The following is a 12,213-nucleotide window of genomic DNA, read 5'->3' on the forward strand; positions in this document are numbered from 1 at the left end:
AGGGTCAAGATGTTTCAAAATGATAAGTAAAAAATGGAATAAAAAAGTCGAGATCGAAATTTCTACCTTAATTTCCATTCTTCAAATGGATGTCCTCCTTAAATAAAACGAAACCTATATTTAGATGAGACGTCTGTGACACTTTGGTGATGATACGCTTAAATGGGAAGTCTGTAACACTTTGATGACGATACACATTAATTATAAAATAGTTGTCGATAAACTGGTCATTATCGCTGTCGCAGTCACGGAGACAAGGATATTGAGACGTCTGTAACACTTTGGTGATGAAGTGAGACGTCTTTGACACCTTGGTGATGGCACACATAAGTGAGAAGTCTGTGAAACGTTGGTGATGATACACATTAGTTAGACGTCTGTAACACTTTGTTGATGATACACAAAAGTGAGACGTTCTATTCACGTCATATCAATGACTTGCAGTATTTATATGAATTGAAAATATTTTTAGGTGTGAAATTATTTAGATTGAAATTCAAGATCTTTATTATTTTTCTTTTAATCGTTAAATAGATCCGTATTACCGAATAAAAGGCATGAAGGTTATTATCGACTTCAAGTTCTTACAGATAGAATTCAATTAGGTAAACTATAAACTCTTAATAATAGAATTTGTACCTTTAAAGATTGCATGTACATTTTACGTAAACCAACTTATGCTTTGACAATTATTTTCACCACGGTGGTAATAGACGCCAATATTCGTTGTAAGGGAATACATTCAAGTAAAGTAAGTCATTTTAACCATTTTTCTTTAATTGCTGAACTTCCGTTCCTAATAAAAATCATTCTGGGAATCGATCAAATTAGATGTTGTTGATGCTACCGTGGCAAAGCATTATTCTAACAAAAGGGTAGAGCAACCAATCTTAGTGTTAGTACTGGCCTGAACTGAATAGATAATGTCTGGGTCGAAGATGAAATTGATCCTATCATATTTTGACATAGTACTTGGGGTATTCGAGGTTGTCGCTGCACACTGGTCAAATAACCTATGTTTCTATGATAGTGTGTAATATACTGTAATCTGTACCATGAATATATCAACAACTTTTTTTCCACATTGTGACGTTACGCATTCATAGCAAAACCAGTCTGTGGTGTGTAAAAATTGTAGCCAGTGAAAACAAGTGCACGCATTCCCTTTTTGAGTGGTCTACGTTGTATTTACCTTCGAATTCAACAAAAATCGAAAGAATATTGCAGCTAAAATCAAAGTGTTGCAAGTCTGACCAGTTATTGACGTACCATTTAGTTTAACATAAAATATTTGCCCCATAAAATACACCAGGACTGTTTCTCTTTTGCCTCAAACATTTTAAGTTCATGTTAATAGACGGTTATTCTCTTTTAGTACAAGTCCATATAAAATTCAGACACTGCCAATGGTAAAGTGATTCGTGGTGTAGAAAAACCCACCAAACAAACGATGCCTTTTCAGTCTACATTTGCCATACTTTCACACAACAATAATTATTGCTGCATGCAGATCTGCACATTTTAGAAAATCATTCATTTATCTACCACTACAATTAAGGAATTAAGGTATAATACCACTATTAAGGGGAACCAGTCGCCTGCACATACCAGAAAGTAGTCCGTAAAAAACAAAGTAGTTCTTAGGATGCATTGTATATTTTTTGTGATTTAGCCAGTATATGCAAACTTGGTATCATCTGAAAGCTTATCATGTCAGGTACACACTGAATACAACAGTTTTGAACTCTGATGTAGAGAATAATTTGTCAGAGTCTAGATCTTAAGCCCATTGATTTGTCAAATTTCCAAAAGAAAGCAGTATTTTTAGTACCTGTCTACTTTCACTTCACCATTCTTTCTTAGAAGCCATTAAAGGTATGCTGCAAATTTTATGAGAGAGTCTTTAAAGGGTCCCCTCTATGATAAAACCTGTTAAAGTTCATTTTAACAAACTTTAAAAAAAGATTGGGACCTTGAAAATTGCTTAATTCAACATAGAAAGTAATGGGACTATTGATAGTGGTTTTACACCTCAACCAAATGAAACCAAATCAAGAACGATAACTCTTGCAAAGTGACAATATCAAAACTAAGACAGGCTATGTGCTCAGTAACTGTTTCTGAATAAGAAATAAAACTGAATTTGGTGGGTTTTTGACATTCATGAATCATCTACTGTCTGAATTTTATAAAGACTGCTACTTACTAACATACAATTATAAATACCCTCGACATGCGCCTCGGTACCTTTTACATTACCGTACTAGTATATGGTAAGCATTCGATTTCGGATATTTTATATTTCGATTCTTTATTACCCGCAGTAGGTTTAGGACGATTGGAATCATTGTGCATAACGAATTTTTGAACTGGTAAATATTTACTTTGAGCACAGTGACCTATATTCTTATTCCTATTTCCATGCCTTTATACTTTGGAACATTTCTGTGAAACCTTGATAAATTCCTAACGCCAGAATTGTGGGGTTTGTCTTTAAACGTTAATATTATTTGGAAAAAAACAGGCATGGTTTTACTAACAAAAACAATATAATTAATATATCACTGCGGGGTCAGAAGTATGCATGAAAATATTATTACACTCAACTAGATAACCAGATACAATATCAATATATATCGATCACCAGAGTAAACAATCAGTAGATATATAGCCTGGCAGACTTGTGCACTCTATATATAGGTAGCCTATCCTTTGTACAAAAAAAATACATAAATTCTGTATATTCGAAATGCAAATAATGAATTCTTTAAAGTCCATATAAATAAACTCAGACCCGGACTTTTTTCGATCCATAAGGGTTATCTTCACCGTGTCAATGTTAGGTCTTTGAATTATGTTTTTTATTGGTTCTAACATTGAGTCTAATGTTAAGGAATCAAATATTACATTTCGTCCTACATCCGGTCATTGCTTTTTTATCTTGGCATTTGCTCGAAGACCTTATTTTCCGTAGACTTTTTATGAAATATTTTCATTAAATCTTTATTGTTATTTTTGTTTGAGACATTTCATCATATGTTTAATGGAGAGTAAGTCTGACCATGCTGTTGTCTATTGTGTTAATGGAGATAAATGTCTGACCACACTGTTGTCTATTATATTAATATAGAGAAATGTCTTACCACGTTGTCTATTATGTTAATAGAGAGAAATGTTTGACCATGCTGTTGTTGTCTATTATGTTAATGGAGAGAAATATCTGACCACGTTGTTGTCTATTATGTTAATATAGAGAAATGTCTAAACACGTTGTGTATTATGTTAATAGAGAGAAATGTTTGATCATGCTGTTGTCTATTTGTGTTAATGGAGAGAAATGTTTGACCATGCAGTTATATATTGTGTTAATAGAGAGAAATGTCTGACCATAGTGTGTTGTTTATTCATTATATATACTTTGCATAAAAGGGAAAAAATAATCATCTATATAATCCTAAATGGTTGGTAAGAATCCCGGTGAAGACACGAACGAGTCCAATTAAAATTATCTGTTGTTAAACTTACATAGCGACTTGTATTGATCTGCCTAATGAAATAGTTGGGTAGTTTATAAAAGTTTAAATGACAAATTAAAATTCGATTCATATACATAAAGCTCGCATCAATTTGAAACGAACGAACTTAGGTTAATCATTTGTATGTGGAAAGATATATTGATTTCTTAACAAAACAAGATTTGTGCTGTTTTTGTTAAAAGGCCATTTAAGTTTATTTGTGAAAATTTGATACTGAAAGACTTAACGGTTTAATCCCCTGACGATCTTGTCAAAAATTTAAAAGGGTCGGAAAACAATACCGGTTCGTCATTGTGTCCCCACATTTAAAGTTAGAAAGTATACGGTTAATTTCGTTTCTATTCGCTTGGCATTTAAGGTCACATTGTGTACAATCAATAACGTAGATTATCGAGAACAAACGGTAATATCTATTCTTGTTAACAACGGGACAGATTTATAAACAAATACTCATGAAAAAAAAAACAGACAGAGAAAAAGATTCATTTGGCAGTCATTGGCATTTACCGTCATCAATTTTTAAACCCTACAGATAAAGAATAGAAGTGAATTCATTTGAATGTGGATAAATCCTTCAATGTACAGTAATGTTCGCCTGGAATTTAACACAAGAAAGGTAAGATTAGACCTTAGTTCACTTAAGTTTGATTCGGATTTCTCCAAGCATCGTACCAAATTAAAAAAAAGTACATTTAGTAAAAATGTAGTTTTAGTTTGATGATTGACTTGAAGGTTGGAGATACGGATACTAGCAGTGCTGACTGTGCAGGGGCGGACCCGGAAATTTATAAACGGGGTGGGGTTTCGGTTCAAGAACTTTAAAAATGAGGCTTCAATCTATCTTTTGTGCATTTGCCTAAAATTTTACACACTATTAAAAACTTTTTCGTCAAAAAGGGGGTTCAAGTCCCGCTGTTGTAAATACAAGCAGTATCAACCAATGTGTATAATTAGGCAAATTCCTGTGTATTTTATTTTTTTACATTGGGAGCATGAACAGTTTTGGCGCCCAATGTCGCTTAACATTTATGTTCTGTAAAAGTCCATATGGTATTTCCTGAAAGCAGAAGTCATTCAATTACAAAAACTTAAGTATGGTAAAAATTTCAATAAAAGACAACGACACTTCTTTAGAAATTTGAGGATCAGAATAATTGGATTTGTAATAAAAAAGAAAAAAGCAAGAACCAAGGATTTCCTAAAAAAAAAAAAAAACGTATAAAATGTAGAGATTAGGATGATGACCCTAAAAAGCTTTTTAGGTTATTTCAGACAGATACATGTCTGTAATATTTCAATCATGATGATTTCTAGGTGATTTGCAACACTATAATTTTTGCTTTCTGTTAATTTATGAGCACTTAAGTGCAGAGAAGTGTTCACACTTGTTTAGTTCTTGTACATTAACGGCGTGGATTTTATGGAAATTATATATTATGTGTACTAATTTGATAAATGTACATGTATTTCGATGATTTATTTTCTAAACAAGTCTATAGCTGGCCTAATCCAACTCGGTTATACATATTAATTACATACTGATATAAATAAAAGATTAGGGCGAGATAATCTGATTTGGTTATCAAGATTATCGGATTACAACCAAATTTATTTAAAACCAATAATGATATTTGTACATTAATAAACATTTTCTTTGAGTCGTGTATTGCTTAATCAGGAAAATTGCTCAATACTTCAGCAAAAACTGTCCGCCCAACAAAAGGTTGGCAGTCCTCTTAATTCTATGGATGTTTAATATTAAAACATTTATTTTTTTAATAGAATCATTAAAAGAATGCATTAGGAAAAAGTTTGTTCAGTCTTACTTTTATTTTTGCCATTATCTCAAATTTGACAAAAAGAGAAGCCCTCGATGACAAACCTAACGACTTTGATTTCCACATTGTCAACTGTCCTTTCCTATAATGTAAAAAATTCTGCATTTCTGCTACAAAGATTATGTCTCTAAACCCTTGAGCTTTCAATTGATAGAAATTGCGACCATAGCATAAGCTCAGCGGCATACGCAAAAGCCCAAAGGATATGAAGTGTCTGTCACCGTGACCTGTTTGAGCGATGTGGAGTGTCTGTCACCATGACATGTTTGATTATACATGTCCTCAGTATTCAACGACTCGCTTCCCATTACTGCATATATTAGAAAATGATAGAGCACACCTCGTTACAAGTTCTTTCAAGAGTGGCACTAGACGCCCCCTATCAGTTACAAAGGCACACGACACTGTAAGAGACTACGCTGTTCTTTTACTTCGGAAACTGACGAGGTCGTCGGGCCAGCCAACGTTATGGTTTCACGTATACCTTACGTATAGGTAGTACAATACTGTTAGGTCATTTCTGAAAATTTGGTCTCATTTTGTTGAAATAAAGCTGTTTTGAGGCAGTCCGCAGAGAAATTTCCAGTGTTTTGTCATAAAAAGTGCATATTTTTGTAATCCTTGTTGTGTAGAGGTTCATGTCATTTAGAAGTAATTTAGTGATTATTGTTATAAAATCAAGCAGCCATGGTAACATACTGATAAAAATATTTCTGAGTTTTAGTACAAATCAGGGGTGCCTTTCCAAAACTAACAGCCAATTACTATGTTTTATAAAATATCAGGCACTTAGACACTACCACAGGATGAAAGCATGCATGGAGTAGGTGGAAAAAAGGTAAAAAATAATAAGACCCTTTTCTATTCATTGTCCAGACAGTTAACATTTTCTGGAGGCTAACCACAGTGTCGACGAAATGAAAGTAACTGTCCTTTTGGAAACAACGAAAGTTCCTAGAACAACGTATCATCAGCTTTCATGGGACTGCCCATCCCTTTGGGATGAATATAAAAACCCGCATTATTTAGTCATCATAGCACTATTTTCGAATAGTTTTCATAATAGCTTCTCTAAAATTTATATTTTTTTCATCTTGAACTTGACGCATCTTCACAATGATCAAGATAAATTTTGAAGGGCACCCTTATCGCTGTGGTGGGGGTCGGCAGTTGTCTGTCTTCTTTTCAGACGAAGACCGTAAGGCCGAAAACTTGGGCCCCATTTTATTTATTATTTTTTACGTTTCAATAATATTTTTACGTTTCAATTGTTTTTTAAACGTCTCAAGAGGATAAATTTGGAAGTTTTTTTCTCCTCTACACCCCCTGTTGAATTTACGTGTTATTTAAAATAATATTATAGACTAAAGAGATATTGTGGTCGGAACTTTAAAGGCATAGAATACTGAAATAGTACAAGAATTTTGTTTTCATTGAGAACAGAAGCAAACCAGTCACGAACTCTGACTATCGAAATAACTCGCTATGGGGCAATGTATTACACTTATCGAAGAACTATTATCCTTTTTACATAATTATTGTTTACTTTTCATACTTAAAGATTGTAAGAAAATAACATCTCATTTTGTTGTTAACTGTATTAGTATAGGACGGTACAATGTTATTTCTGTTTTTTTATAAGATTCTTTTGGTTTTCCAGGACACATATCATCTAATTATCGTACAGACTTGAATAACCAAGCTTTGATAAGATTTTTGTATCGTCTGGGCTGTTACTATGTGGTTAGAAAACACATGTATTTCCGGTCGAACACGCTTTACTACGTATACGAATACGTGTTATCCTGTGAGTATCCCGATATTGTTGTTCTCTACATTTCTATAAAATATCTTCTTTTCATCTGATTCAGGGTGATATCGATCGGTCCTAGGGTTTACAGGTCCTGCATTAATGAATAAAATATCAATTATATATTCTTCGTTTCTCTGTAGGATATAAAGAAAAATGTAATTACAGATACCATAATTATTCCTGTGAACAAAATTATTTGTACCTGTATATAATTACGGATCATTACCGTATGACTATTGGATGCATGATGCAAATTAATTGGACTTTAATATCATGAAGCGCCATGTATATTTAAGGTTTGTCGACGGCGGCGTTCACCAAATAAAGTGCCCGGATATGAAGAACATTCGAAAAAAATGGAAAGCATCGTTTCACTTCTTCAGATGAGCACGTTGTAATACGTACAGCACATGATTCGTTACGCTAGAGCAAGTACTAACTGTTCTGATTTCTTTGAACGCCATAGATACTCCTGAATCTGGGGCATGAGGAAATACGTCTCAGAAAGTCTCTTACTAAAAATTTTTCCAGATATCAGTCCTTTGTTGTAAAATACAGTTTCTTCTAAAACAATGACTTATGATTTCTTTTTTGTAAATTAGTATTCTTTGTACTGATATGACCATTGATTTGCATGCAAATGCTATTTAATCATCACCGGTATATTTACCCTGCAATGGAAGAGGCAGGTTTGGCGGCTGTAAAACCTAGATTTAACCCACCATTTCGTTTGAAATGCTGTACCAAGTCAGGAACATTGCGGTACCAGCTACTCCGGTGATGTAATATCTTTTTTGTCAGATTCAATTTGGATTTGACTTGATTATGGATCGGATTTCTGATCAGTAATTTTGTTGTTACCCTTATTTAGAATTAGTGAAGCCTTAGGTTGCACGAGTACACTAAACGTTATTGCAGCATATTAATTGTTTTGATAGGAATGTAATTAACTATGTATTTTGCAAACCGAATAAACGAAAAGAAATTTTCATTTATCTCCTTTGAGAGACAGGCTTTTGGACCAAGGTTATAAAAATACGTCTCAAATGCTGCCTAAAAAGTTATATTTCCGATATTCAGATCTTAGTGAGAAATATTCTGTTTCTGACATATAGTTTGTAGATGATGGATTTACATAATGACGACAAATTATTTTTTTTCTATAAAATGACGCGTCTCCCCCCAAAAAACGTTAAGTCCCTGAATTTTATACGTGGTGTGGTCACTAGTGTAAACCCCTGAATTTTATACATAATGTGGCCACTAGTGTAAACCCCTGAATTTTATACATAATGTGGCCACTAGTGTTAACCCCTAAATTTTATACACGGTGTGGACACTAATGTTCAATTCTTGAATTTTATATATTACACATGCACACGTAATGTGCCAACCAAACTTTGAATTGTACAATTGATGTGGCCATCAAACCCCTAAATTTTATACATAATGTGGATAGAAAACATTTATCAACTTGGATATATAAAATATGGACACCAACCTTGAATTGTATTTATAATGTAGACAACAAACACCTTAGTTTTTATAGATTTAATGTGGACCCCCTCACCACTTACTTATGAGATAGTAACGTGAGAATTTCATGTTTTTTCAAAGCGACTCGATTGATCAACATCTATTGACTCAGAATCAAGCTTTATTGATGTATTGATTGTCATGCTTTCATATATTACAGTTAAAAGTGTCAATAGCTCTTATAAAATCTTTATTAAAAAGATTATAAATCCAACATTATACAAGCGTAAACATTCTAGTTCTAGTGTTGATCTATACTGCATGTTGACAAAGGTAGATAAACTCACTCACAATGAAATATAAAAACCGAACCACGAATATCTTTTGATAAAATCTATTAAATGTTTTTACAATATTAAAAAAACATCAAGAGTTGACTTTGGAATGATATTTCGACATGGTTCTATTTCAGGTTTGTAACACTTAAGAAGATTTATGGATTGTGTTCACCAGTCATATTTCCCAACGTTTTAATCTTTAACAAATTTTGAAGATTTATAATTGAAAAATATTGATACTATTGATTCAACACAATCAAGAGAGAACTTCTATCACCATAACAACGGATGATATCACCATAACAATGGATGATCCCTTTTCATCAGAACAATAGGGATCTTCATGCTGACATTTTCTTATTTTAATCGATATATACCTAGATAACTTCCTTTTGGTAGTACATGTATAGGGGAAATTCATCCCCGCTTCCCTTCTGCTAGACCACCGCTCCCCCTTTTGTTTGTTCCCAAACATAATCCCCGCTTCCCGTATTTTTCACTCCCCATTCCCAGCCCTTTCGACCACCGTTCCCCACCCTTTCAACCACCGATTCCCGTCCTCTTCACCCCGTAAACCACCCCTGTCCACCCTCCCATGTATGGTCATGGTTTAACGTAAAAATGACATTTCTTCCCTGACATGATTTAAACGTCACGGAGAAGTATTTGTCTACTGTGGCAAGGCATAAATTCTATATGCATATTACTTTTGAAAACGTGTTGACTTGTACAATATCCTTTTGAATTTACTATGCACATTGAATAATAGACAGGACGACTAATAAGTCAGACCCGTTTTTTTAATTAATAAATGTATTAAGGATATCAGCTAAACAACATGTAAGGAATAAAAAGAAAGGAATCAAGCCATTTCAAACATTTGGTTGACCCGGGAAGTTACACGTGTCTAAAAACAAGCTTACATGTATTGCTATGAAAGTTTTGTTTAGGTTTTAATGAATAAAAACAAATAACAACATACAGTATTATCATATATATATTCTGGTTGAAAGTGTGTATATTACTGTAGTCCCTATATGCGTATTTTTTTCATGTTGTAGTGTTTCCATCGAACTGTACCAATGAAAAAAATATGTACAACATTGGCAGACATTATTTCCAGTTCTTGATAAACGACTTATTATTTTGATTTTAGATGATGTAGCTGTTCAAGATGGTCATCAAGGGGATTGAAACAGAGAACAAATCACTATATTTCGTTAGTATAAACATATTTAATTGCATTAACTTGCCAGATATTTTCGAAAATAATGCTAAAATATTCGATTGCCGGTGAGGACGGTACGTTTTCGCCGTCACATAAACAGGACACATCGGACACATTCATGAAGGAGGCAATTGAACACAACCCCAAAGGGAAAACCAAGATGTTAATGAAAAAACGAGCTAGACAAAAGCGCCACGAGTATTCATTATTTCCTCCAATTGCTCAATCACAAAATGCTAGAAAGGACACCCAAATGAGTTTCAATTCACACAATGAGGATAACGAACTTGCTCTGGTAAATGGTCATACCATAAGTCGACTAAATGACGTCACAACGCCATATCTTATGCACAGTACGTTTAGTAACAAGATAGAACCTCTCTCACCACAGCCAAATCAAAAAGAACTGACTCGTGTGTCTAATATGTCGGGCGGGAATATTGCAGACGTTCAACGGTATTCTAAAGAAAACTCCTTTATAATAGACGGTAAATTGCACTCTTCTTCTCCGTACATAGAACGAACAGACAGACGGTCGAGAAACGATCGTAATCAAAACAGTAGAAAAGGGTTTAATAATACTATACATCGGAGTTTTGAAAGCGATAAAAACCCCAAATTGCTGCTCAACACAAATAAAATTGGATTAGTGGAACGAATGGACAGAAAATTTAAACATTCTAAAGCAGACGAGAATTTTTCGATTCGAAAGAAAATTGAACAGTTTCGGAAATGGCATGAAAAGGAGATAGTAAACCAGAAATGGCACGAGAAAGAAATTATAAACAAAAAAATCGACTCGATTCGTAAAGAGGTTGATGAACAATATGACGCTGACAAGAGAAAAATTACAAAACCCATGGCAGATATGAACGAACTACCGACAGTTTTTAGTCCGAGTAATCACGGACGTAACGATAAATCTCATGGGAAGAGTGCACCCGACGATCTACCTACGACACAGGATAGTTCCGGGGGAGCGGAAGTAGAAAGATCACATTCAGAACAAACATGGAAGACTTGGAGAGATGTAAATGATTCATATGCGTATACCGATGTGAAAAAGTATATTCGTGACAATGAATTAATGGGATCTGAGAAAGAAGAATGGATTAAAAAATGGGTAATAGAAGTAAATTCTGAAATGGAATCTGATTCTATAGAAGGAAGTGTAACATAAAGTAGGATTATAATAAAGCATTCTGTGATAAGAAGCGGAGACACATCATCCTTACTCATCTTGCCATGACATCACATTAGCACAATGTGCAAAAATTGTTACCGTTTGTATTAAAATAGATTTACAAATTTCTTATTTTCAAGGCTTATTTGATTAGAAAAACCCAAGGGGACCTATTATAAAACAAATCAGAATATACATGTCAAATATATAATGGGTTTTTACATAATGTATGGGAATGTATCAAACAGAAAATATCCTAAGCAAAAACAAAAGACCAATATAAAACAACAAACAAACAAGAAACCCACAAAAAATAAATACAAAAAAAAACAAACAAAAAACAAAAAAAAAACAAAAAAAACAAAGAAAAACAATCTTTCATTGAATGACGAGACAATTTCAATGCTGATCAATTTAAAATAATGACAATACTGTCTTTTACTTGCAGATGGTACACTCTGTACTGCCTCTGTTCTGCAGATAGTACAATCTATAATATCTCTGCACAGCAAATGGTACAATCTATACTGTCTCATTCTGCAGATATTTTAATCTATTATATCTCTGTACAACAACTGGTACAATCTATACTGTCTCTGTCCTGCAGATTACACAATCTATATTATCTCTGTACCGCAAATGGTACAATCTATACTTTTTCTGTCCTGCAGATGGTACAATCTATACTATCTCTCTACAGAAAATGGTACATGGTACAATCTGTACTGTCTCTGTCCTGCAGATGGTACAATCATACTATCTCTGTACAGCAGATGGTACACACTGTACTGTTTCTGTCAT

The 12,213-nt window shown here is 33.7% G+C and overlaps 1 protein-coding gene across 4 annotated transcripts; it reads left to right on the top strand.

Annotated features, from left to right (window-relative positions):
* Positions 1–612: 612 nt before the first annotated feature.
* LOC148597790 (uncharacterized) lies at positions 613–11,544 on the top strand. 4 transcript variants are annotated; one of them, XM_088560930.1, is made up of 4 exons: positions 613–751; positions 4,069–4,152; positions 7,035–7,181; positions 10,158–11,544. In XM_088560930.1, exon 4 carries the CDS (start codon positions 10,273–10,275, stop codon positions 11,407–11,409), a length of 1,137 nt encoding a protein of 378 aa, XP_088417056.1. In that variant the 5' UTR covers positions 613–751; positions 4,069–4,152; positions 7,035–7,181; positions 10,158–10,272; the 3' UTR covers positions 11,410–11,544. The 4 variants fall into 4 exon arrangements, with proteins under 4 accessions (XP_088417056.1, XP_088417057.1, XP_088417058.1 ...); XM_088560931.1 differs by lacking the exon at positions 7,035–7,181; XM_088560932.1 differs by lacking the exons at positions 4,069–4,152; positions 7,035–7,181 and having other exon boundaries at positions 636–751.
* Positions 11,545–12,213: the final 669 nt, after the last annotated feature.

Source organism: Perna viridis, chromosome 14 (genome assembly GCF_037379345.1).
Source record: "Perna viridis isolate PV_CMFRI_1.1 ecotype Kerala chromosome 14, ASM3737934v1, whole genome shotgun sequence".
Lineage (NCBI taxonomy): Eukaryota > Metazoa > Mollusca > Bivalvia > Mytilida > Mytilidae > Perna > Perna viridis.